Source organism: Notamacropus eugenii, chromosome 2, assembly GCF_028372415.1.
Source record: "Notamacropus eugenii isolate mMacEug1 chromosome 2, mMacEug1.pri_v2, whole genome shotgun sequence".
Taxonomy (NCBI): Eukaryota; Metazoa; Chordata; class Mammalia; order Diprotodontia; family Macropodidae; genus Notamacropus; species Notamacropus eugenii.
In genome coordinates, this window is record NC_092873.1 from 211,142,653 (window position 1) to 211,167,192 (window position 24,540).

At 36.9% G+C, this 24,540-nt stretch overlaps 2 protein-coding genes across 24 annotated transcripts in view; one reads left to right on the forward strand and one right to left on the reverse strand.

Annotated features, from left to right (window-relative positions):
* Window positions 1-2,448: 2,448 nt before the first annotated feature.
* On the forward strand, window positions 2,449-20,921 carry RNF146 (ring finger protein 146). 18 transcript variants are annotated; one of them, XM_072643254.1, is made up of 7 exons: window positions 3,050-3,136; window positions 4,241-4,331; window positions 4,573-4,715; window positions 6,607-6,694; window positions 7,924-7,951; window positions 12,023-12,171; window positions 19,130-20,921. In XM_072643254.1, exons 6-7 carry the CDS (start codon window positions 12,161-12,163, stop codon window positions 20,184-20,186), a joined length of 1,068 nt encoding a protein of 355 aa, XP_072499355.1. In that variant the 5' UTR covers window positions 3,050-3,136; window positions 4,241-4,331; window positions 4,573-4,715; window positions 6,607-6,694; window positions 7,924-7,951; window positions 12,023-12,160; the 3' UTR covers window positions 20,187-20,921. The 18 variants fall into 18 exon arrangements, with proteins under 18 accessions (XP_072499351.1, XP_072499348.1, XP_072499356.1 ...); XM_072643249.1 differs by lacking the exon at window positions 3,050-3,136 and adding an exon at window positions 3,459-3,584; XM_072643255.1 differs by lacking the exons at window positions 4,241-4,331; window positions 4,573-4,715 and adding an exon at window positions 8,307-11,345 and having other exon boundaries at window positions 3,008-3,136.
* Window positions 20,922-23,069: 2,148 nt separating this feature from the next.
* The window catches only part of ECHDC1 (ethylmalonyl-CoA decarboxylase 1), a 74,869-nt gene continuing 73,398 nt past the window's right edge, over window positions 23,070-24,540 (reverse strand). For all 6 annotated transcript variants that reach the window (XM_072643260.1, XM_072643259.1, XM_072643267.1 and 3 more), the window contains one exon: window positions 23,070-24,391. In XM_072643260.1, coding sequence (XP_072499361.1) covers window positions 23,983-24,391 — 409 coding nt within the window. In that variant the 3' untranslated portion in view covers window positions 23,070-23,982. The remainder of the gene's footprint in view (window positions 24,392-24,540) is intronic.

The following is a 24,540-nucleotide window of genomic DNA, read 5'->3' on the forward strand; positions in this document are numbered from 1 at the left end:
GGAAGGGTGGTGGTACCTATAGTAGAAACAATGACGTTCATAAGAGGGGTGAGTTAGAGGATAAAGAGAATGAGTTCTGTTTTGGACATGCTAAGTTTCAGGTGAATATTGGTCATCCAAGGAAAATATCTAATAGGCAATTAGTAGTACAGAATTGGAGCTCAGGAGAAAGACTAGCAGCGTATCCTTAGATCTAAATCATTTGCAGAGACAGTAATCAGAGCTTAAACACATTTTCACCCCCTCTCACCCTCCTTCCACCCCAAGCAACTGGTTCATTCTTCTGCTGGTATTAGAAAAAGTATTGGACTATATCCAGCCATATATAAGGAGGTAGCATGGTACAATGAAAAGACCACTGGCTCGGGAGATAGAGGACTTGGGTTTAAATCTTACCTCTGAGGTTTACCTGATGTTTGACCTTAAGCAAGTCATTTAATCTCCTTAGACCTGTTTTATCAATAAAATGAGAGATTTGGACTAGATGCCTCTCTTTCAGGTCTACATCTCTGACCTTTCTATCCTCTGTTTCCTTATGTACAAAATGAGAGTAGAACTGGATGATTACTAAGGTCCCTTCATGTTCTAACATTAAGTGAGACAATTCTAGTAATAATGATATAGCTTGTATTGAAATATGAAGTTAAAAAATGAATCATTCTTCTATTTCTTCTTTGCTTCTTATGTTGCCACGAGAGAAAGAGACACATAGCTACCACAGCCTGCATGCTAATATCCAGCTTCTTGATGGGTCAGAAGGAACTTGGGACCCAGAACTCAAAACTACAATTAATGCTATTTCAGCTACATCAGGAGTAAAAAGTTTGTGGGCTGGCTTGGACAGTAAACAGTCCTTTTATAAACTATAGGAAAATCATTCAAAGTTCAAATAACTGACTTGCAAACTATATTTAATATCCATAAATAAGTTTTCTATTCACTCTCTCGCTGTGTTCAAGTGGATTTGGGGCCTAAAATGTCTACCTTGGCTATTTACACTTATCAAAATAACATAATTGCCAAATAAAGACCAATCCTAATTTCTGGACTCACCTCTCCCTATGCTACAGATTGCTTTATTCTACAGAATTCATTATTTCGGACCACCATTTCTTATTGGAGTTTTGTTAAAATAAAAACAGCTAAAATGCAATGTTATATCATGAATACAATTATTAGAAGAAGCACATGAAGGATATCTGGATAACAATTAGAAACAAAATTTTAAAAAATCAAATGTCAAGGAAAATAAAAGTTTGGAAAATATATCTGGGGAAAACCAAATGCAAAAGTGGAAAAACTGAAATGTTTTCAGAGCTCAACTATGTGATCTCCTTTATTTCTAAGGCAATACATATTCACCCAACCTTGGGAAATGATTTAGAGAACCAAATGAAAGTAAGGTTTCAAAATATTTGTTAAATTACCTTAAATCATGTTACTGAATACCTTGATATAAAATTTACTTTTGAACATCAGGAATTAGATGATCGGTCACTTATTAAGGATGAGAATACATCTGTCCTTAAGTTGTATATGAGTGTATTCAAACCAACTTAACTTTTTTCTGGTAAATCTGACTTTATGTGGTTAATTAAAATCAACAGGAGTATCTTTTTTAAAAAATAAAAAGAACATTTCCACAAGTTACTAAACCAAGGAATCTGAATGCTGAAATCTGCTGGAAAAAAAATAAGTTTTGATTAAAGAAACTTATTTGCTTTCCATAAAGCTTAGATATACTAACATTTTTAATAAGGTAGAATGAGAAAAACCAGGAATGCCATCTGAAAGTGGGGGAAACTTTTATGAGTACATAACTAGCATTTAAGGCACAGGAAATTAAAACTATCTCACAGAATCTGTCCCATTTCATTTTTATTTGTAATAAGAAATCACGTGAATTTGGCTAAGACTAATTTAAAGAATTCAGGGTTGGAAAATGGAGCCACTAACACAAGCACTTATACGAGCCAGCAAGCTGCACTTATACAGTGACTTAACTATCTCAAATGAGACAATGTTAAGTGCTCTGCAAACCTTACAAGTACTGACATAAATGGCAGGATCTAAGCCAGTCACAGCTTAGGGAAAAATTGGCTTGGCAGATGAAAATAACGGTATTGATGACACAATGGGGGAAGAATCATTGGACAAAAAATACACAGAACCTTAAAATGAAAACAGCAGTAGTTGGAGGAGTGCTATTTTGTTTGCTGTGTTTGGGTTTTTTTGGTGATTTGCCATTCTACCATTCCTCTAATCCAATTCCCCTCCCCCCCCTTCTTTCAGTACAAGGAGAGAACGTTTAGATTCAGTTAAAAAGATTCAATGTCCACATAATCGCAAAAGAACGGCATGCCGTGGGTAGTAAAGAATAATCACTCCCTTTGCGATTTGGCTGATCTACTTTTAGCCAGAAGCTTTGATACAGACGAGAATTCTTTCTGTTGAGAAAAACATATCCATGTCACGAAGGGGCCCAGGCACCCGATGCCCCCTTCCCGGGTCCGGCGCTTAGGCCGCGGGCTCCGGGGCTATGCTGGTCCCGGGCGCGGCCGTGCATCCCGCACCAGCCCCGAGGGCTCCGGGACGCGTTCTCCAGGCCTCGAGCCAGCCCGGGGCCTCCGGAGACCCAAGATGGCCTAGCTAGGGGCTGGACGTCTGGACGCCGCCCCGTCCCTCTCGGCTGGCTGGCACGTAGGAACTAAATATTCAAACAGGAGGTTAGAAAAATTCAGGCGGCGGGGTGGGAGCGAGTTTTGGGGACACGACACCCGGAGAGGAAGTCACGCGGGGACGGCGGCGAAGGCCAAGTCACAGGCCAACCGGTCCTCCGTCCCTTCCAGCCCGGTGGAGGCTTAGGGTCAGGGAAATAAGAGAGGCGGAATCCGAAGGATAGAGGGAGGGCAACTGGCACGGGAGGCACGCGGGACTGCGCAACCGCCCCCCCACCCCCGCCCTCGCGCGGCACCGCCTCCGACACGCCTTCTCTCCCCTCCCCCTCCCCCTCTCCCCGGGCGCGCCGGCGCGTCGTGCCATCACGTGACGTCTCCGCGCGTCCACGGGCTCCGCGCTGCGGGGTTGTTGGCCGGAGAGAAAAGCCTGCGAAGTGGCCGCGGCGGTAGCCCGGAAGGTGGGGGCCGGGGAGAAGTCGGGGTGACTGGAGGCGGACGGGCGGTGGCGCGAGGGGTCCACGAAGGAGCGTGGGAGGGAACTCCCGAGTGTCATCTCTTCCTTCCTTTCTCCCCCACCCCCCCCCTTCCGCACCCTTCCTTGTCCCGTTCGCCTCCGTGACGTGCCGGGATTCGGGCGCTCGAGACCGGAGGGGGTCGGGCGGCTGGGGGCCAGGGGTGCGGGTGCGTAAGCCCGACGTCTCCTGGCTTTGGCCGGCCGACCGGCGGCGGGGAGGACGGGGATGGGGCTGGGCAGTGCCCGGCCCCCGGCTTCTTCCTTTCTCCCTTTCTTTCCTGCCTCTGCCGGGTCCGAGGGCCAGAAGCCGGCGGCGATCGTGGCCTTGGCCTCTGTCTCGCCCCCGGCCGCCTCTGTGAGACGGAGGGAAGCGCTGGCCGCGGCTGTCCCCGGTGCGAGAGGCGGAGCAGCAGCCATGCTGCCCCGCGGGGGGCAGTGCCGCCGGGGCGGTGTCGGCCTCGGCCCGGGAGGGCTTCTTGGGGAGGGGGCGCTGCACGCTAACTCCCGCCGATCCTGGGCTGCGGATTCCCCGGGCCTGGGGCTAGGTGCGGTCTCTCGGGAGGCCAGCCCACCTCCCTCCAGCTCGAGGCTCGTTTTCGTCCCTGCTCCGGGTCTGCGGTGTCGTGACCAAGGCCCCCGAACCTGGTTCCGGCCGCGGTCTTGTTACTAGTTTGGAGAAAGGAGTGCTAATTCCCTCCCCCCCCGCCCTTGCCCGTCTGTCTTTAACGTGTCTGCTGCCCAGTGCTGGGCATCCACCCCGCGGGGCACGCTGCCCCCCGCCCGCTTCCCTCTCCCCGTTGCGTCTGGCCCGCGGACTTGCAGACCTTTGTTTTGGTGGGAGTTGGAGCTAGCAGCTGGTCAGTCCTTGAGAAAACTGCCGAAAATCAGAGTTCACACGGTGCTGGGAAACACAAAGCGGGTTGCGTTATGGGCTTTGGTTTGCCGGGTATAGACTTGTGCTTGGTTCTGTCTGTCTGTCTGTGTCTGTGTCTGTCTCTCTCTCTCCACGTTTCTTACCAAAGAGTGTTGTTTTCTTCCATTGTTGTAGCTTATTTTGTTCTCTGAAGGCTTCTGGAGAAAGGCACTTTTTGAGGGTGCGGGGAGATGGAACAGTCTTCATGGGTAAAATCTGAAGATGTGTAAGTTTTTTCTGACAAAATCTGCACACTAATGAAATGGGATCTCGAATTCACTCTTTGTGTGATAGTGCTTTTCTTTTGGCTTTTATTAAAGTGGTCCCTTAAATCTTCTATTTTGGGAGTGCCTGCATGCTTCTTTGGCTAAAGATCCAAAACATTGAAGGGAAAGGGAACTGAATCGGAACGCTACACAATCAACAGTAAAAGAAATAGTGTCTCCTATATGTAATTGCCATTTCAGGGGCCAGGCATTTTTCTTCTACTTTTGTGTATGTCCATCACTTTAAAAATAAGAGCACTGAAATTGTGAGGAGTTGGCTCTTTCTATGGTCGCTGAAACTAGCAGGCTTATGAAGATTGCTTTTAAATGGAGTTGTTGTTTTGGTAAGAGCAGATAAATACATTTCCAATTTTTCCCCCAGTGGTACAGGAAAAAAACTCAGAAAATAGCTGGGACTTGATGAAAATAGGTCAAATAAGCCATTTAAAAATAAAAATTTGATTTGATGGTAATTGAGCTTTAATTTGCCAAAGCAAATGTTAAATGTTTTCGTGTTGCTAAATCAATACATGTTTTTACTAGAGAATTTGGAATTGACCAAAGGGAAATTGTAGACAGAAATGCATGGAACTTAACTAAATTTTATAAAACTCTTTCTGTTTTTTGTTGTGTCTTTTGTTATCTCCAAGATATGTGTTGAATGTTAATCAGTTTAACGGATTTGTAGTGGTCATGTAAGAATAATATTCTAAATGTTGAACCGAGGTAAAATGGAGGATAGAAATATTTTCCTGTTATGTGGGTCAACTAGGGAAGTATATTTTCCATTAGCACTATCAGTTATAATTTTTTTCTATGTACTTCAAAGTAATTTGTTGAAATAATGGAAAATAATAGAATACAGGTTTTTTTTTTAAAATTTGTATTTAATGTAAATTCTACAACTATAATTTCTGTGCTTTGCTTGATATACTAAGATGAAATTCCTGACCTACTTCCAATAGGGAATTATGGTTTGAGTTACTTTTCTGTTTCATTAGGGTTAAGAGAGTTTGCTGAGCTGTCTTTCTCTTTCCTTGTATCTGTTTATGACTCCTGATCATATTTTTCCAAAACAGCTGGTTGAGTTAAGAGCGGACACCAGCTCATTGACACAGATTTAACCAACTTAGCATATTTATTGTAGAGTCATTGGTCAAAGATTTAGATCTAGAAGGGACTTTAGAGGTTATTTAGTCCAGCCCCCTCATTTACAGAAGAGGAAACACAGGCCCCTAGAGATTAAATGAGTTGCCTAGGATCACAATGACTCTATATTATATCTCAAACCTTAGTATTTAGCATTAAAGATTATCTTGTCAAATTTCATGTAGTCTGAACCCTTCATTTTATATTAAGTGATTTAGAGTTGTTCCTCATTATCTTACAGGTGACATGTCTTAAGAGGTTAATCAATTGTCCAAGGTTACACAGCTAGTTTTTAGCAGAACCTTTTATATTTATAAAAATTTTTGCATATCACATTGTTTTTTTTGTTTGAGTAAGATGCAGAATGCGAAGAGAGCTTACTATTTTATGAAATAGGATACATACAGCATTGACATTTTAAAGAGAGAATTTAAATCCTTAATGTCCCCCTAATTAGAAAGATTAAGGTTGTAAATAGTGTCAAACTACAAAGGAAAAGTTTTTCTGTTTGTTAAATGAGGTTGTGGCCTATGGCTGGGAAAAAGTGAAATATAGTTAATTGAAACTGGTTTTAAATCAAGACTTTTGCTGTAAAGTATAATTTGTACTTTAGCAAATGTTAGTAAACCAATATATTAGTAGAAGATGATAGTAGAAGCTAAAAAGGAAAGCTTTAGTCCATTCATTTCCATCTAAAAGGGGAGAACTAGAGAGAGAGAGAGAGAGAGAGAGAGAAATTTCAGGTTTACTTGGTAGCTAACTCCAATTTTCTCTTTGCTTTTGCTTCCCTAACCTTTCTCTTGAAAAACTTAATCAGTGTTAATTTCACTAGGTTAATTGAGGTTGAAAGGTTAATTTTTTTTTCACGTAATTTGCTTCAGTTTTTAAAAATTTAAATTTTGGGGGGATGGAATATATTTGACATTTGAAAAAATATCTTTTCCATTAGAGAAGTGAGGGGAAAGGTTAACAAATAATGTATATCCATTTGCAATATGAGGTAATTTTATATCTTCATTAATTAGTACAATTTTGAAAGACAAAAAGTAATAATTTCTCTTATAACGCATTTAATTTTTCTGACAGAAATACCCTGAATATTTTTAGAGCTTTGATGGAAACGACAACGTTGTCATCTTTAAATTAACTGGTGATATAAAGTCAATAATGCTAGGTAAGTAATAATTAATTTTAAGTAGTTCACTTAGGTATGATTTCCTGTGTCTGTGTGAGAGTGAGATTTTTCCATTAGGTGAACTGCTTCTTTTATTAAAGGCAGAGGTCCTGTATATTCACTGTCTTTTTTTCCTTTTTTTTTCGTTTTTGGTAAAGGTTCCATGTCAATAAACAAAGGGATCTAATTTTAGTTTTCTGTCCTGTCAGTTTTCCTAAATGATTCTGTCTTTATGTAAATGCAAGCAGGCACTGAAAGAACAGAAAAGAGTGGGGGGTCATAGCCTACAAATTTCTAATTAGTCCCTAAATCAAAGTATTGTGATTACTGCTTTTGTAATTAAACCGAATTGAGCATGTTTGGTAAAATATCGTTAATGCACAAATGCTTTGGGTTGAGTTTATATTAGAGGACTTGCCAAGTTCAGAGGTACATTCCCCTTTCAAGATCATTTGCAGTGTACTTAGATTTTTTTTTTTTAAGGTTGCTAAGTTAATTTCCATCCTGTAGTTCTATGTTTGATCTCTTAATAGGTTTACTTACAGATAAATCCAAATATATCACCTTTTGATCAAAAGTAAAAGTTAATTTTCCTCTCTCACATCATTCAGTAAAGGTGAGGCTTTGTTATTTTTAATGATAGTGACTATACAATGTAGGCTTCATACTTGGCTCAACTAATTCCTCACTTGTGACCTGCAGTAAATTGCTTGATTTCTCTACATTTTAGTTTTTTCATCTGTAAAATGGTTGGACTAGATATCTCATTGACCTCTTAATATGCATTGTTCCCTCAATACATATTTAATTGGCTAGTTTGAAGTTGAAGTTAGGCATACCTAAATCATTTAAATCTTGGCATATTGAGTTCATTTTATAAATCAGTTCATTTTTAAAAAGGTTGATATTTTAAACTGTCTTCAGCTTTTGATTTTGAATAGTTTGTGGTATTAAATTGCTTGTACCATTGCATAAAAAAATAAGAAAAAATATCTTATATTTAACTTAAAGAGGTAATCCATTTGTTCTACTTCATTGGATTTTTGATAATCTTTATCCTGCACTTTGGATTATATCCAAGGATATGGATGTTGGAAGAACCACTATAAGTCCCAAGATTTGGTATTATATGGGAAGATTGAAATATTCTTGATAATACAGATTGTGAGCTGTTTTAATTTCAGGGATTGGGCAAGGTCTTTATTCATTCATGGCTTTGTTTTTTTTAGATGATTTCATCTATATGGGGATGTCCAGGTGAGAAAACTACAGATACAAATTGATAGTTTTTCTGTAACTTAGTTTTAGGAATTCCATGGAGTAATTAATTAATAAGAAGTTAGTTGATTTATCTGGGGTCACACAACTTGTATGGGCCAGAGAGGAATTGAATCTAAGTCTTCCTGACACTATCCCTTGACTTTTAGGTGTAGTTTGTAGGTTTCTACAAGGTATGTTCAGATTGTTGAAAATTTTTTGGAAGAAAAAAACAAGTAAGCTCAAGTTATAATGGCCCCAGGTGCCTTTGGAAAACTGAATTAGATATGAAATAATTTTAAGAATGTTCCCAGCCCTCTTACTGTTATAATTAAGATGATCTTAAATGATTTAGCCCTATGAAAGAAGAAAACAACAGAACCATGAAGATCTTGAAAATCGATGGATAGAAGTTCTAAGATAAGTCTAGCAATTACTTTATTTTCCCCACTGAAAGTGATATTGGGCAAGTCACTTAATTTCAGCTTCAGTTTCCTTATCTATGTGAAGACTAAATGTGATAATACATGAAAAGTACTTTGGAAATCTTACATAAGTTGCTATTTCTGCCTCACAGGAGGTCTCTCAAACAGTGGTGATTTATACGAGTAGATTACTGCTCTTTGTTTTATAGATCTTAAAAGGAGGAAAGCAAAAAGGGATACCACCTAATGCAAGCTACATTTGTTAAAAGTTTTTTTTTTTTATTCTCATTCTTGTGCTCGACTTTTACCCATTTTAATTTAGTATGTGAGACAAAGTATTCATAAGACCTTTTCAGAAATATTCCATGATCTCAATACTCTGAGCCAAATTTAAGAACCCAGATTTGTAGGCCTCCTAAAGGATCCTCTAAAGAATATTTAGAAATTTAAGAAAGCCACTTGATCCAGGGAGAGGTTCATCAGATTAGAAAATTTCATTAAGCACCAACCAGATACTGGGTTTCAGTTCTTAAAGGCTTGTCTCCTGAAATGGTTAAGTAAATTAATAAAGGTTTATTAGAAATATCGTAATTGGATTAAGAAGATGCTTGGAAATAAGTACAAGGAAGGCAGATTTTGAAATAACATCAGTCTTTTTGTATAGCCTTCACAAATTGCTGCTTTTGTGTATGATCAGAAAATAGTGATGAAAATTAAATGCTAAAGATTTATCAATAAAACTGTGCACATTTTGGAGGAAAATGTTAGATTATATCTGATATAAATTCCTGGTGGTGTAAATCATGATTTCAGTTAGTAAAAATGTTTTATTTTTTTAAGGGTACTATTCTGCCCTTAGGTTCTTAAGGATAGAGAAATAGGGTTGTTATTATTAATAACAAAAGTAATACCTGAAGTGTTATGTTATTGATCTGATATTATGCAAGAACTGAGTCCCTTTGCTTTTGAAAACATAAGTTTTCAAACATTTTACGTATTTGATATGTATCTCTAAGTGACTCAATGACCCTTAGCCATTTTATTAGTATAGTAAACATAATTTAGCCTTTTAACAGTGAACTCATCTTTATGGACATGAAATACTGTGCTGTTCTGTAATTCAGTGATGACCATGAGGGGCTATTGATATGTGTGATATATAGAGTTGCTTGTCCGTGAATAGTTCCAATGGTTCCATACTTTTCATTCTCATCCTTTAAAAAATAGGTTTTGTCTCTGCCATCATCCCTCTGTCTGTCCTTGTCATACCTCCCAGTTTTTAAGGTATTGACTTCTTGACAGCTAAGGAACCAGATAATTTGTACTTAGGAATTTTGCATTAAAATAAGAACATATAGTGAGAAGTGGTTTGTGTGGGCTCTACCGTGAGTAAAGAGAATGATTTTAGTATGTATTGTGAAATCTCCAGTTTGCCTCTTTGAGGTGTTTTTTGCTTCCAAGTTCTGTGGGAAAATTTCTAGATAAGTAACCTTTGGTTAAGTAAGATATTGCTGTATTACCATTGTACTGTGTAGCCTAAGTAATGTAAGATTTGGATGTATATTTGTCTTATATTCTCTACTAAGTTGCAAACTCCACTCCTTTAATGTATCTTTGATAATGTATCTTAATGTATTGAGTTCCTTGCATAGTTTAATTTTATTTCAATCTAAGACTTGTCTGGAACATTTATGATCCTTTTAAAAATTACATTTTTTTTTTGTCATCCAAAATCAGCTTCCCCTTCCCATGCCCATTTCCCTAATTGAGAAGGAGGGGACAGGGGAGGATTCTGAAACCATGCTATAAACATGTATAGTTAAGCAAAATGTGGTTCATATTGGCCATGTTTAAAAGAGAAAAATAAATGTAAATATATGTTTATATTTGTGCATGTGTACATATATACATATCTCATTCTGTACTTTTGAGTTTTTACTTCTATCATGAAGTCAGTAGCATGTTGCATTATTAGTTGTCTAGAATTATTATTGCTCTTTATACAGATCAGAATTCCTAAGTCTTTTGCAGCTGTTTGTCTTTATGATGTCACTGTATAAATTATTCTTTTGATTCTGTATATTCTGAATATGTGCTTAAAAATCTCTTCACATTTCTTTGAAACTATTCCCTTCATTTCTTAAAGCACAGTAGTATCCTATCACATTTATATGCTGTATATAACTTGTTTTAACTATTCCCCTCAGATTCCAATTATTTAGCACCTCACAAAGAGCTAAAAATATTTTTATACCTCCTTACTGTTTGTTTTGCTTAGGACTAATCCCATTCAGGAGACTTTTAAAAATTTACGTTTCATTAATGTTTTTTAATATCATTATTAAAGTCATTATTCCCTTTTAATTTTGTGGAATGTCCCATATCTGCTCCCCTGAATTAAATTTGTAACACAAACATTTGAGCAAAACCAACAAACACAGTAAAAGCATTTAATAGTGGATATACCACATTCTACATCTGTAGTCCCCCATCTACTGAAAGAAAATTTTGTTTCATCGTCATTTTTCCTGGACTGAGATTGATCATCCCAATCAGAATTTGAGGTCCTTTTAGTATTTTTTTTGTCTGTTTATACTATTATGCTAATTGTTTATATTGTTCTGGTTCTACTTGCTTTGCTTTATAATCACTTCATTGTTTTTCTGAGTTTCCTCATTTATAAGTTTTTTTAAGTACAATCTATTAAATTCATATGCTGCAGTTTTTCTAGCTATTTTCTATTTTGTGGACACCCATTAGGTTTCTAGTTTTTGCTATCAACAAAAGTGCTGCTGTGGATATTTTTTCTGCCTTTAGCATCCTCAAATAGCATATGCCAACAGTGAGATTCCTATGTAAAAGGCTATGAACAATGTAGTCACACTTACTTAATTTGAATTTATTTTCTGAAGGAGTTGGACCAATTCACATGTCCACTGTCAGCATGCTGTGTCTTCTCATCCTCCAAGGTCTATTCGTCTTTTATCCTCTTTGTCGGTTTGTTGGGTGTGAAATGAAACCTCAAGAGTTTTAATTTAATTTTTATTAACAATTGTTAGTGATTTGGAATAAACTTTTATATGATTTTTGGTGACTAACAATATTCTTGGAAACTCTTCATAGCCTTTGGCCACTTTACTGATGGAGAATAACTTGGTCTCTTATGGCAGTTCTCTATCTAACTTTGATTCTTATCAGAGATAATTGATGCCAAGATTTTTTTCCTCATGACATATTTGCTTATTCTGTCTGTACCAGTTTTTATCATGCGAAAGCTTTTTAATTTAACATCCTTGAAATTGTCTATTTTGTATTTTATGACCCTTTTATCCCTTGTTTGCCTAAGAATTTTTCACTCTAAATAGCATTGTTTTAAGGCATCTCCTTTGATTTTAGTGTCTGACCTTTTTATATGTAGGACACTTAGCCATTTGAAGGTTAGTTTTTCAAATGTAAACAAAATATTTATAGCCAGTTTTAGAAAGGAGCCTACATGGTTTTTGTTGCTGTTGCCAAGTTGTTTTTTAAATAATTGTGATTATTTTCCTGAGGTTTTTTGGTTTGTTTTTGTTCAAGTATGTCAATAATTTATCTTGTAAACAATCTCCTTACATATTTCATTAATTGTAATCTTTATTTTCTTTAGTTCACAGAGAAATTAATGCAAATAGGGCCTCCCTTTGCAGCACAAAGAATGAACCAGTAGTGAGGAAAAAGTACTTTAACTTGACTAAGTGCCTGTGAAGAGGATGTTTTATTCTTTTAACAGACATCAGTGGGGTTTATGATAGAAATGTAAGTATAACACCACTTTTTGCCTGAAGCTGTTATTACTAAATGTATAAGTAACTGTAATGAGACATATATGAACTGGATTATTTAATTTACATACAATAAGAAACAGTAGAATAACTGGTGCATTGTTCTTAAAATTTCTGTTGAGAAGCCTAAAGATTTAAATATTTTACTAACATTAAATCTTGGAACTAGCCTTCTATCTAAGGTAGGTGATAGTTTTTTCCATTTATGTAGAAGGTATGATTGGGACCCAGGAATTTGCCAGGAACTCTAAAACCCCAGAACTGAAAGTTATCCTAATTTAGTGGCATTTGTTCAGTTATGAATAGGTTCTACAATTTCTCTTAATAGTTTTTATTTGAATTACTGGTTTGATTTGGGGAAAGTTGAGGGGAATCTCTTTTGTAGGAAAATTTGATTATCAGTCAGTTTGAATAATTTCAACTTCTTATAATAATGGATTATAAGTGGATCTATAATGGATCTTTTGGGTGTGCTAACTTGTGTAATGCTAGTTTGTTCAATTAGTGGCACATTATGGCCTTTTGATTTGTTTCTGAACGTGTACTGTCAGTGATGTCCTATCTTCTGCTCAGTTTTGGGTCATACATATGTTCCTTTGCATTTGGAATAGATAAATCACTGAGGGGCTTTTAGTATTGGAGATAACTGTTAAGTGGCTAAGATTTATTTACACTCACTATTGTAGGAATTTAGTGAATTTGAGTTTTGCACATATGTGACTGTTTTGTTATTCCTGGTCATTTATTAAGGAAGAAGTAGTGGGAAGAGAAAAGGCCTCAGGATAGAGCTTTATGATGTAACTACATTTGGGATAGGATGTGGATAATGACCCAGTGAAGGATACTCCATAGTGGTCAGACACATAGAGCAGTGTCATGAAAATCCAGAGAGAAGAGGGAGGTCAAGAAGAATAAAAACTGACAAAATTGACATTAGTTTTGTTGATTAGGAATGATTAGTAACTGGGGAGAAAGCAGTATTTTTGAGTGAACAGATTAAAAGTCAGATTGTAAGGGATTAGGAAGTGAGGGAAGAGCTTATGGTGACCTCTTTTTCTCAGTTTGTCATAGATTTAGAGCTGGAAGGAGGCTCAGAGGTTGTGTAGTCCATCCCCCTCATTTTACAGATGAGGAAGCACAGGTAAGGTGATTTGGTCAAGGTAGGGAGCAGAGCTTTAATTTGAATTTAGATCCTCTGATTCCAAATCTAGCACTCTTTCTACTGTCCCATGAGAAATAGAGGAAGACAACATGTAGGATAAGGGAACATCCAAGTTGAAGGATTTTTAAGTATGGGGGGAACCTAGGTATTGGTAGGCATCAGGAGAGGGGTCACTTTTCACATTTATAATTATAGGAAATATAAGTACATTTTGCTAACTAAGATGACATAAGCCAGCCTACATTCAGATGTCAAAAATTTTAAGTTACCAAACCATGAAATATTTTTTAGGAATAATTAATGATTATAGAATTAGACACAGATTTGTTTTATATTTGTTAACCTGAACTTTGTTGTAAACATAAAAAATAAATTGATACTTGCTGTGGTGAAAAGAACTATTTTGGAGGGATAGTTTTTATTTTATTCTACCATGAAGTTGTCTTCTCCCTCCCACTTCGCCTTTTGCATTACCTGTTTTAATCAAGAGTCATGAGAGAATTACTTGTAAAATAATCAGTGGTTGCTTATCTTTTCATTGAGGGGTAAGGGAAGGCAGAGAATTTGAAGCTCAAAGTTTTAAAAAACAAATGCTAAAAATTATTTTTTACATGTAATTGGGGGAAAAATAAAATACTAAATGAGAAAAACAAAAGCATTAGTGGGTTTCTTGAATTAAAGCTTAAATATTTTTGAAAAAATAAATTATTAGACTAACTAGCCATACCTGGGAGGGGATAGCATAACACTATGTTGGATTATTCAAAATGACTAGTGGCAAAAACATCTGACTTTAAAACTGTTTTGTCTATTACATCTGAAGAAAGATTTGCTTAGTATGGGAATTTGACACTGTCAACTTCTCATCTCTTCCGGTAGAGGAAAGTAGAGGCATGGATAATGCCAGAGTTATTTATATTTGACTTAGTTGTTTTTACATCATATCATAGGTAATGCCAAAGTTATTTATATTTGACTTATTCTTTCATTGCAGCAAGTACCCTTCCTAATTCTAATTTCTAGTTGATATTGAGTGCAATCCATAATTTAAAATTTCTATGAGTGATGGTTGTTTGTAAATCCTTATCCTTTTTGAGTTTTCTACAGCATTTGACTTTATTTGCTTTCTCCTCTTGGTTTTTTTGGGGGGAGGGGTTTTGCCACTGCTCTGTCCACTTCTTAAGTCTCCTTTCCTGAATCATCATCTGTGTACTTTGCCCTGATTGTAGATGTACTCCCAAGCCTCTGTCCTGGGCTATCTTTATGTATTTTCTCACTTAGTCATATCATATGCTCCCATGCATTTAATTATCATGATTATGTGATTAACTTCAAATCCATATAGACACCCTTTACTCTTCTTAACCCCAATTTTAAACTGATTGTCCCTTAGGAATCTAAAAATGAACATGTTCAACACAGAATTAATCTTTTCTATTCACCCTTTGTTCAAACTTCAGCATTCCTTCAAAGGCACTACAGTCTTTTCAGTCTTCCAGATCTGTAGCCTCTGTTGTCATACTCTTCTACTTTATGACACATATCTAATCTATTGCTAAATTTTGTTGATTCTGCCTCTGTAACATTTCTCACATCCATCCTCATCTTTCCACTCACATGACTACAATCTTAATTCGAATTTTCTGTATCTCTAGATAGGACTGTTGAAATAGCCTCCTTAAAATTTTCCTTCCTACCCTCTCGTCCATCCTCCACAAGTCTGCCAAAGTAGTTTTTCATAAAAGCACAGGTCTGACTATGTCAGTACCAATCTCAATAAGCTAAAGTAGCTTCTTATTTCCTTTATTATCAAATACAGACTTCTCTGTTTAGCACTTAAAACCCTTCATAACCTAGTTCCAGATTGATTTTCAGAGCTTATCATGCATTACTCTACTTGTTCTCTCTAGACTTAAGCCAAACTGTCCTTGGTATTCCACACACAAGACACTCCATCTGCTGCCTCTGCACTTTTGCATAGGCTGCTCCTCCTGTTTGGAATATACACCTTCCTCATTTCTGCCACTTTAAAATGCTAGTTTCCTTCAAAGCTCAGCTTAGGTGGTGCTACTTTCTAAGTTAAATCTTACATTCTAAGCTGCTAGTGCCTTCCCTCCTAATGTCATAGTTTCCCTCAATAAAATATGAAGTCCTTAAGGGTAGGGACTGTTAATAATAAATCCTCTCATATATTGGAAGTTTGATATGAGAAACTAGAAATGAGTCTTAATTCTTTTTTCATTTCTTGCTTGCCCAAGTCAACTCATTTTCTTACTCCAACCTAGAGGTAGACAGCATTTTCTCTCAGTAGGTACCAAATAAGCTATCTAAACAAAACTATCCTTAACTCACAGGGCTGCTTATTTTTCTGACTAGATCCATTTATTGAGGTGAAGGTCCAGAAAAAGGAAGAAATTTATTAGAAAGAAATTTGAGAGTGTGTTGTTGAGAGGCATGCATGAAAATATGCGACATGAAGTATGAGGCAGTCAGGTGGCACAGTGGATAGAGTGTTGGGCCTGGAGTCAGAAAGATCTGAGTTGAAATCCCATCTCAGACATATGGTAACTGTTTGACCTTGGGCAAGTCACTTTGCCTTTGTTTGCTTCTGTTTCCTCAACTGTAAAATGGGGATAATAAATAGCACCTATCTCCTCAGGATGTTTTGAATATCCAATGGGGTAATATTTTCAGTCTCTTAGCACGATACGTGACATACAGCAGGTGCTGTGTAAATGCTGGTTACTGTTGTTATTATCACCATGATGAGCATGGCAGGTTGCTGGTTAAAAGCACCGTCATGTCAACAACTCAAAAACTTTAGACAAGTTTTAAAGCATCATTTTATTTCTTTTCCTTGATCCATTAATTCTTTGCCTGATCTTGATTTTTTTTTTTAATGTTTACTATTACAAACTTAAGTATTTATAGTTACAGCCTCTTCTATTACCCACTTGAAGTAATCCTTAAGGCTGAGCTTCTTAACCTTTTTTCTTTATGTCATGTCATGGACCTCTTTGACAGTCTGATGAAGCCTGTGGACCTCTTCTCAGGATGAAGTTTTTAGGTCCATAAAATACCCAGTAGTTAAGAAAGAAGCACATTATTTTGAAATACATTATCAAAATTTTACAATTAAAAAGATATCCATGCATCCCAACTTAAAAAGTTCTGCTTTAGGGCCACTGACAAAACACCACTTTTCTTTCAGACACTATCCATGGTAGGTTAGACAAAAATCAGTGTTTCAAAAGCATGTTCAGGCCATTGAACTTTGCCTTTAAGGGCAAAGTTCATATTGTATATGGTCATTGGAAAAAAGAGGTCATTTGTAATATCGTGGAGACATTGTCCTCATCTCAAGACCAGAGTTCAGGTTCTTCCTTTGACACATACTGGTATTGTAATTTCAGAACTGGATCTTGAAGGATGGGTAAGATATAAAGGGCAAGAAAAGTCATGTAATACATGGAGATTAATGTATACAAAAGTGAGAACTGGAAAAGTGTATGATATATTTAATTAAGCTTTGGTCAAAATAAACCCAAAATTCTTGATTGTGGTCAAATTTTAGAGAACCTTTGAGTGTCAGACTAAGGAGTATGGATAAAAGTAGACCATAGAGAGCCATCAATTTTTTTTTTTTTTTTAGCAGTAGAGTAACAATCAGAACTGTGCATTAAAAAGATTAATCTGACAACAATATTCAGAATACTTACGTTTGCTAATGTAGTTTAAATAAAACAGTGTACACTTCTGGTTGGTTTTTGTATGATTGTTTTCTTAATATATCATGGCAGAAGTATCCCCTAAATATCCATAATCTAGTAAAAAATAGATCACTTCCATTTTATTTTGCAATTAAATGGTTCATTTACCTCTGGTTTGAAAAAACTGTTTATCCTGTAGTTTTCTTACAGAGCCACAAAATTAATCTTGGGGGGGAAGGGGGGATCACAGCTCTGAAATGTATGGCATACTTTCTAAAAATAAAATATATACTTGGCTTCTTGTAGCATATCTGTAGCCCTTTGTGGCTGGAACTAAGGCTACCTCAAATAGTATCTGATCTGGACTTGCAGTTTTTTCAGATAAGTATTTGGGAGCTCCCTGAGGAAACTCCTCCTACCAGTGTATCTTACAGTCTTAGAAAGTTGGGCATTGAGAGGTTGTGACTTTCCCAGGATTACATAGACATTATGTGTCAGAGCCTGGACTTGAATTCTGACTGAGGTGAGCTTTCTCTATCCGCTATGCCATGCTCGCCTCAAACATTTAGAATTTTTTTTTTGTGAAAAAAACCCAGAATAAACACAATGTTTTTAATGAGTGATTTTAAATCTAATTGTTTAAAGTTAAATCTACCCCAGTCTTTAAATTTTTTTTAATTGTGTTATGAAAGAGGCTCTGTTCTAAGGCTCTTCAAAGTCTGTATTGAACGTGTCCCCACATTACCTTGCTGTGCTCATTTCCTTCTAATTCCTCCGTTTCTTTTGCTCTTCTCAGACAATTTGCTCAGTATTGCCTTTAATCCAGAAATGTCCCATGTTATTCAGCTTACACACTCTCCAAGCAGTTCTCAAAATATGCATCTTTCTTTGATTAATTGGGGAAAGCAACTAATTTTTCCACAACGAGGTTTAAATAGTAGTGTGGAACTTAAGCCCCCGTAGTCAAATCTGTTTCTTAGACTATTTCATTTGCTACCTCTTCCTTCATGTTAACTAATCCCCACACCTTCATCCTAGTTTCTTTGGTATTGGCTTTTTGTATTAAGGAAACTCCCTGTACCTGGGCTAGTCACCTACTGATTATTCTATTTCTATAGAGTCGCCTGGGGCTTGAGAGATTTAAGTGACTACTCCTGGGTTATACTATAGGACTTACCAGATAAGAAGCAACCTTTTCCAATCCACTAGATCTTGTTATTTTTACATCAGAGTTTTTTAACCTTTGTGTGGGTATCACGGACCCCTCTAGCAATCTGATAAAGCTCTTGGACCCCTCCTCAGAATTCTTTTAATATTTAAATAATATATTTGTGATGTTTTAAAATAAAATATGTAGCATTAAGAAACCAATAATGCTGAAATTCAAAATACTTTGAAAAAGCAAAATACTTTTTAAAAGCTTCATGTCCCCTAGTATAAAAACTCTTTATATTATAATTATTTGCATATTTATCACCTTCCTCCATCCCCCTACCTTACCTACTTTCGCTTATAAACTCCTTCAGGGCTTATAAACTCTCATAACTATCAGTGCTTTGTACATTTTAGGTGTTTAATAAGTATTTTTATGGAATTAATATAGCCTATGGGATAATTACACACATATATATGTTTATAAATTTATATTTGTACCAATAGTTTTAAAAAGTTCTATTTTCCATTATCCCTAACAGCTAGTGCCTGTCCCGCTTGTATTTCCTGTTAATGTAGTCCCTAGTTCCCAACCTCCCTTCAACCCATTGCCTAGTACATAAGTATTTAATGCTTGATGATTGACTTAAAAGGTCATAATATTGAAGAACTGATTGGCAGTCTTTAGTTTTGTTACTTTTCCTTTCCCTTCTCTTCATTTCAAGTTAATTTATAGTTGTGACTTTTCAGTTTTGTATTTCCTGTTTGAATAGGAAATTGGGAAATTCATTTACCCTCAGTAGATGAATGATTATCTGTACACAGACTTTTTGGGTAGTTTTTGTGATGATGATTTTGAAAACAATTTTTTATATATTATGATAATGAATGCCCTTTCTGTTCTTTAGGATGGCTGGCTGTGGTGAAATTGATCACACAATAAACATGCTTCCCACAAACAGAAAGGCAAATGAGTCCTGTTCCAATGCTGGACCTTCTCTTACTGTCCCTGAATGTGCCATCTGTCTGCAAACATGTGTTCACCCAGTCAGTCTTCCTTGTAAGCATGTATTCTGCTATTTGTGTGTAAAGGGAGCTTCGTGGCTTGGAAAGCGATGTGCACTCTGTCGGCAGGAGATTCCTGAGGACTTTCTTGACAAGCCAACCTTGTTATCACCAGAGGAACTAAAAGCAGCAAGTAGAGGCAATGGAGAATATGCCTGGTATTATGAAGGAAGAAATGGGTGGTGGCAGTATGATGAACGCACCAGCAGGGAGTTGGAAGATGCTTTCTCCAAAGGTAAAAAGAGCACTGAAATGTTAATTGCCGGGTTTTTGTATGTTGCTGATCTTGAAAACATGGTTCAGTACAGGAGAAATGAACATGGACGACGTAGGAAAATTAAACGGGATATAATAGATATACCAAAGAAGGGAGTGGCTGGACTTAGGCTGGACTGTGACTCTACTGCGGTTAATTTAGCAAGAGAGAGCTCTGCAGATGGAGCGGACAATATATCAGCCCAGGCTGGGGCTTCTATGCTGCCTCTAGTGTCTACTTCTGTTAGACCCTTAACTTCACTAGATGGCCACTTAACAAGCCCTGCAACACCTTCACCTGATGCAAGCACTTCTCTAGAGGACTCTTTTGCTCATTTGCAAATCAGTGGAGACAGCATGGCTGAAAGGAGTCACAGGGGAGAGGGAGAGGAAGACCATGAATTACTGTCTTCAGGCAGGGTACCAGCACCAGATGCCTCTGTTGAGGAAACCGAATCAGATGCTAGTAGTGATAGTGAGGATGTATCTACTCACGTTGCACAACACTTATCTTCGACTCAGAGACATTTGGTTCCAAATGTAAATCAGATAGCAGCTGATAGACCTGCAGCGGGGGGTGGAGCAGTGGGTGCCAACGTCAGGTCTAGAAGACCTGATGGACAGTGCACAGTAACTGAAGTTTAAAGATTTTGTCAGCCACATGTTCAAGAATACAAGTACTTCTGTAATGGTATCTGTAAATTTCTGCCCATGAGACATTACACTCCTCCCCTAGTAGTGTATTTTGGGGTTAGGGGGTGGGAAAGGGGAATGGGAAGAATTGGCCGAAAACTAATCTAATATGTCTCTGGAAAATTTATTTAAAAGTCAGGAACTTGGGTGTTGATAGTTGAAAGCTACTTAGCAATACCCAGTTTTTCTTCTAAAAGTCTTCTTATTTTGTAGTGGGTTTTTTTTGTTGTTGTTCGTTTTTGTTTTTTGAGATCCTCAGTCCTTTTGACCACTGTGTATTTCTCTGTGCGTTAACTGTCTTCATTATCTGACTGTTGCATTGTGTCTTATTTCTCTGCATGGATCGACATATGGAAAGAACACTAAATTTGGGAGCAAATATGAGATTCTGGTTATTGATAAGAGCAGGATGCTTAATTTAATGTGAAAATAGATTATGCTGAAAGTTATGAGAGATATTTTAAATAGACAGACCGCAACCATTTTATCTTACAAGTTCTCAAAATGAAAATGTAAACAGCTAATAACTTCTGTTCCAAAATCCTGACTGTAACACACATTGTAGTGTTCCCATAAGCTTTGCTGTCCAGTCCTTGTAGTTTGAGGTTTCTTCTAATCTGTCTCATCTTTTTTCTTTTTTTGTTACAAAATTTATAATTTAATAAATAGTACAGTTTGTCAAAATAACATGTGGCTGCTTGTCCTTTGTTTGAATCTGAGGGGAAATAAAGGATTTTTTCCCCAGAACTTGTTTCCCCTAAAGATTGGTACATTTGGGAACATTGGCATAGTAGTGATCTGTTTTAAGACTTGTAACAGAACAATGTATGTTTTCTCCTTGGAAAAAGGAAAAAACTTTCTATCTTGGAAAGTACTAAAAAAAAGGTACTGTATGAAAATGAAACCATTGCTTTTGGAAGTTTTCATTTCAGAACACCACAAATATTTCTATTAATTAGGTGAAGCTTCTTGAAGTAGTGAAAGCACTGAACTAGGTAGAAGGCCTACTTTTATTTGCTATATAAACTCAATTGAGCAAGTTCATTGGACTTTAGTTTTCTTTATAAAATTAGAATGACAATACTTACACAGTATTTCACAGGGTTATTATGAGGAAGTTGTTTTATAAATTAAAGTATTCTTTGTAGTTTCAACATGAACAGAGATCATAAAGGAATCTCATAGGAAAATACAAACCTGGATACTGATCCTTACTATTTGCCCAAAGTGTAAAGTTCTTTAGACACGAACTCTGATTTTATTGGTTAAGTCACAGTATCTCAAATTTTTTTTTTCATCCCCTTGACCATAATGAATGTATTTAGTTAGGTTGGTAATCTTGGGCCTGGCATTGCAGAGCTGTTCCCATAGCTTTAAGCAGTTCTGAATGTGTTGCTCTTGCACATTCCTAACTCACATATTTAGATCTTAGACTTGAGATTTTGCACAGATAGGAGATTCTTTTTTTTGTATAATGGCTGGATCATGTCCCTATAAATCCATTTTAAAAGTCATTGTACTGTCATTCGTGGGTCTTTCCAACTATAAGGTTGTTTTTTTTTTTGACCCAGACTTAGGAGAGTAAAACTACAGCACCTATTGAACTAAACCACAGAGGAGCCTCCTTGTCACCTTTTGAGGAAGCTTCTCAGCCTCCCTCATGGGATAGTGGCAAGCGTTCTGAAATGCAACAGTTTCCAGAATTCTTCATGGACTTCTCCTTTGTGACATTTTGACTCTCTGGTTTTTAGTTTCTACACTATTAAATGAGAGCGGCTTAGCTGATCTCAATTTGGTTCCAGTTCTATACCTATGATCCGGTGACTTTCACTCACAGGATCTCTGCCCAGATAGGGCAGGATGGTATGCTGTGTCTCATCTGACTTGCCCTATTTCCACTGCTGAATGATGCTTAGTGACTTGGTGCTAGTGGAGATTTTTGATGACTGCGCTTTGAAACAGGTAGTTACAGAATCTGGTTCATACAGGATCAAAGTACTACGATACACTATTCTAGGGCTGGGGAACCTGTTGTCTCAAGGCCACGTGTGGCCCTCTAGGACCTCAAGTGCAGCCCTTTGAATAAATTCAAACTTTATAGATCAAATTTCCCTACCAAAAGGGTCTGTGCTGTAAAACTTGCGGTGGAAAGATCATACCCAAGAACCTAGAAAGCTACATGTGGTTTTGAGGCCACAGGTTCCCCACCCCTGCACTATTGCATCTCCTTTTAGGATTTGGTTTGGAATGGACCTGCCTGCCTTGATAGATCATTTTTTAGAAGATGTGGCAAAGGTAATTACAGACCTATCAGCACTCCCTACAGGTTTACTAGAGTGGGGTATTGGATTAACCTGATAGGCATGGGATATTTGGATGCAAACAAGATATTTGTCAGTGCTTCTCATAATATCATTGTGGATAAGATGGAGATGTGTAGGGTAGCTTATAGTACAAAATCCTATATGAAAAATTGGTCAGAGGTTTTTACAGGCACAGTGCCTGGAATATAATCTCTTTACCTGAAGCACCACTGGCATCCTTCTACCTTGGCTCTCATTTTGTTCAACATTTTTATAAATTATTTGGATAAAAGTATAGGTACTACCTTTATGTTGGAAACGTTTGGTGACACAGTAAATAATCGCTGACTGTGGAGTCAAGAAGACCTGAGTTCAAATCCCACTTCAGACACTAACAGTGTGACTCTGGGTAACTCAGCTTACCTGTTTGCTTCAATTTCCTCAACTATAAAATGGAGATAATTGCACCTACCTTTCATGGTGGTTGTGAAGATCAAATGACGTATTTATAGACACTTAGCTCAGTCACTCATAGAAAAAACACTATAAATCTTTATTCCCTTCCCTTATTCTTCTTTGTAGATAACAAAACTAAGGTAGATAGCTAAAATATTGAATAAATCAGGATCCAAAAATGTCTCAAGTTAGGACAATGAGCCCAAAACTAAAACCAAAATAATTGAACAGGAATAAATGTTAAAAGCTTAATATGTTTTTAAAAGCAGCTGTGCAGTACAGGCTTAGAAAGATGTGACTAGACAAGAGTTTATATCTTTCAGGAGGTTGGAGGGATCTATAATATACTTTGGAGAGAATTTTTTTGCTAATTAATCATTTGATCATAGATACAGAGCTAAAAGGGACCTTAAAAGCCAGAGTGTAGCCCCTTCATTTTCCAGATTAAAACTGAGGCACAAAATGGTTAAGAGACTTGCACAGGGTACACAAGTCACAGGTAGTTTGTAATGTGCAATTTGAATTCTTTGTAATGCTACATTTTGTACCAATTTCTAAAAAGTTTTATTAATGCCCCTTATTTCTTTTATACCAGTCATTAATCAATATACCTGTCTTATCTAACTACCCTTTGTAACAGCAAACTAATAAAATTTAATATACCAGTATCTACATACAATATTTGGTACCTATAGCACCCTACTTTCTAAGAGGAAAGAAATGTGTTACATTGAGGATCCATATTTATTGGTAGATAAAAAAAGAATGAAAAAAATCTTTAGTTTTCTGATCTTAGTTATTAAATGAAAAATAAAATGATTTTGGACAACTTTCAGGATAATAGTATAATTCCTAATAAAAGATAACAGATCATCCAAAAGAAAAATTGCTAAGGCTTATATTTAATGCAATATAAGTACTATGCTTCTGTGTTTTTTAAACATTTTTTTCAGTTGGAAGTGTTTGCAAGATATCATGTTCTTTACAAACTACTTGTTAAATTTTTTTTGTTTAGCAATAGCCTCCAAATTAGCAGGTCCACCCCAAAGTGTGCTTAAAACGTCTCTTTCAGTCTCTAATGCTTCTTCTAAAGCAAGTTCTTTTCCTGAAGACACCACAGTCTTCAAAGCTCTAATTACTTCTGGTGGACCACTGATAAATTGTTGTAGCCATCTCCGTGCTTCTTCTAAAGATTGACCTTCATCAGAAGACTGTAGAATCCCATCAGCTATTCCTATTTTCAGGGCTATTGTAGAATCCAGTTTGAGAGCTCCACCTAACACTTGGAGGGTTTGTCTGCTGCCAATAATTTCTATCAGTCGAGCTGTTCCACCCCAACTTGGTATTATGCCCATTTCTTTATGGACAAATCTGATCTCACTTGATGGAGTCATTAGCCTACAGAAGAGAGAAAAAAAATGACAAGTTAAATGTGTAACCTAAATGTGTTACATTTTTTTTTTAATGTTACTTTAAATGCTACCTTTGACTCATACTAAGAAATGAAAATCAAATTTTGTGTTATAGATAAATCAAGAAAAGAATCC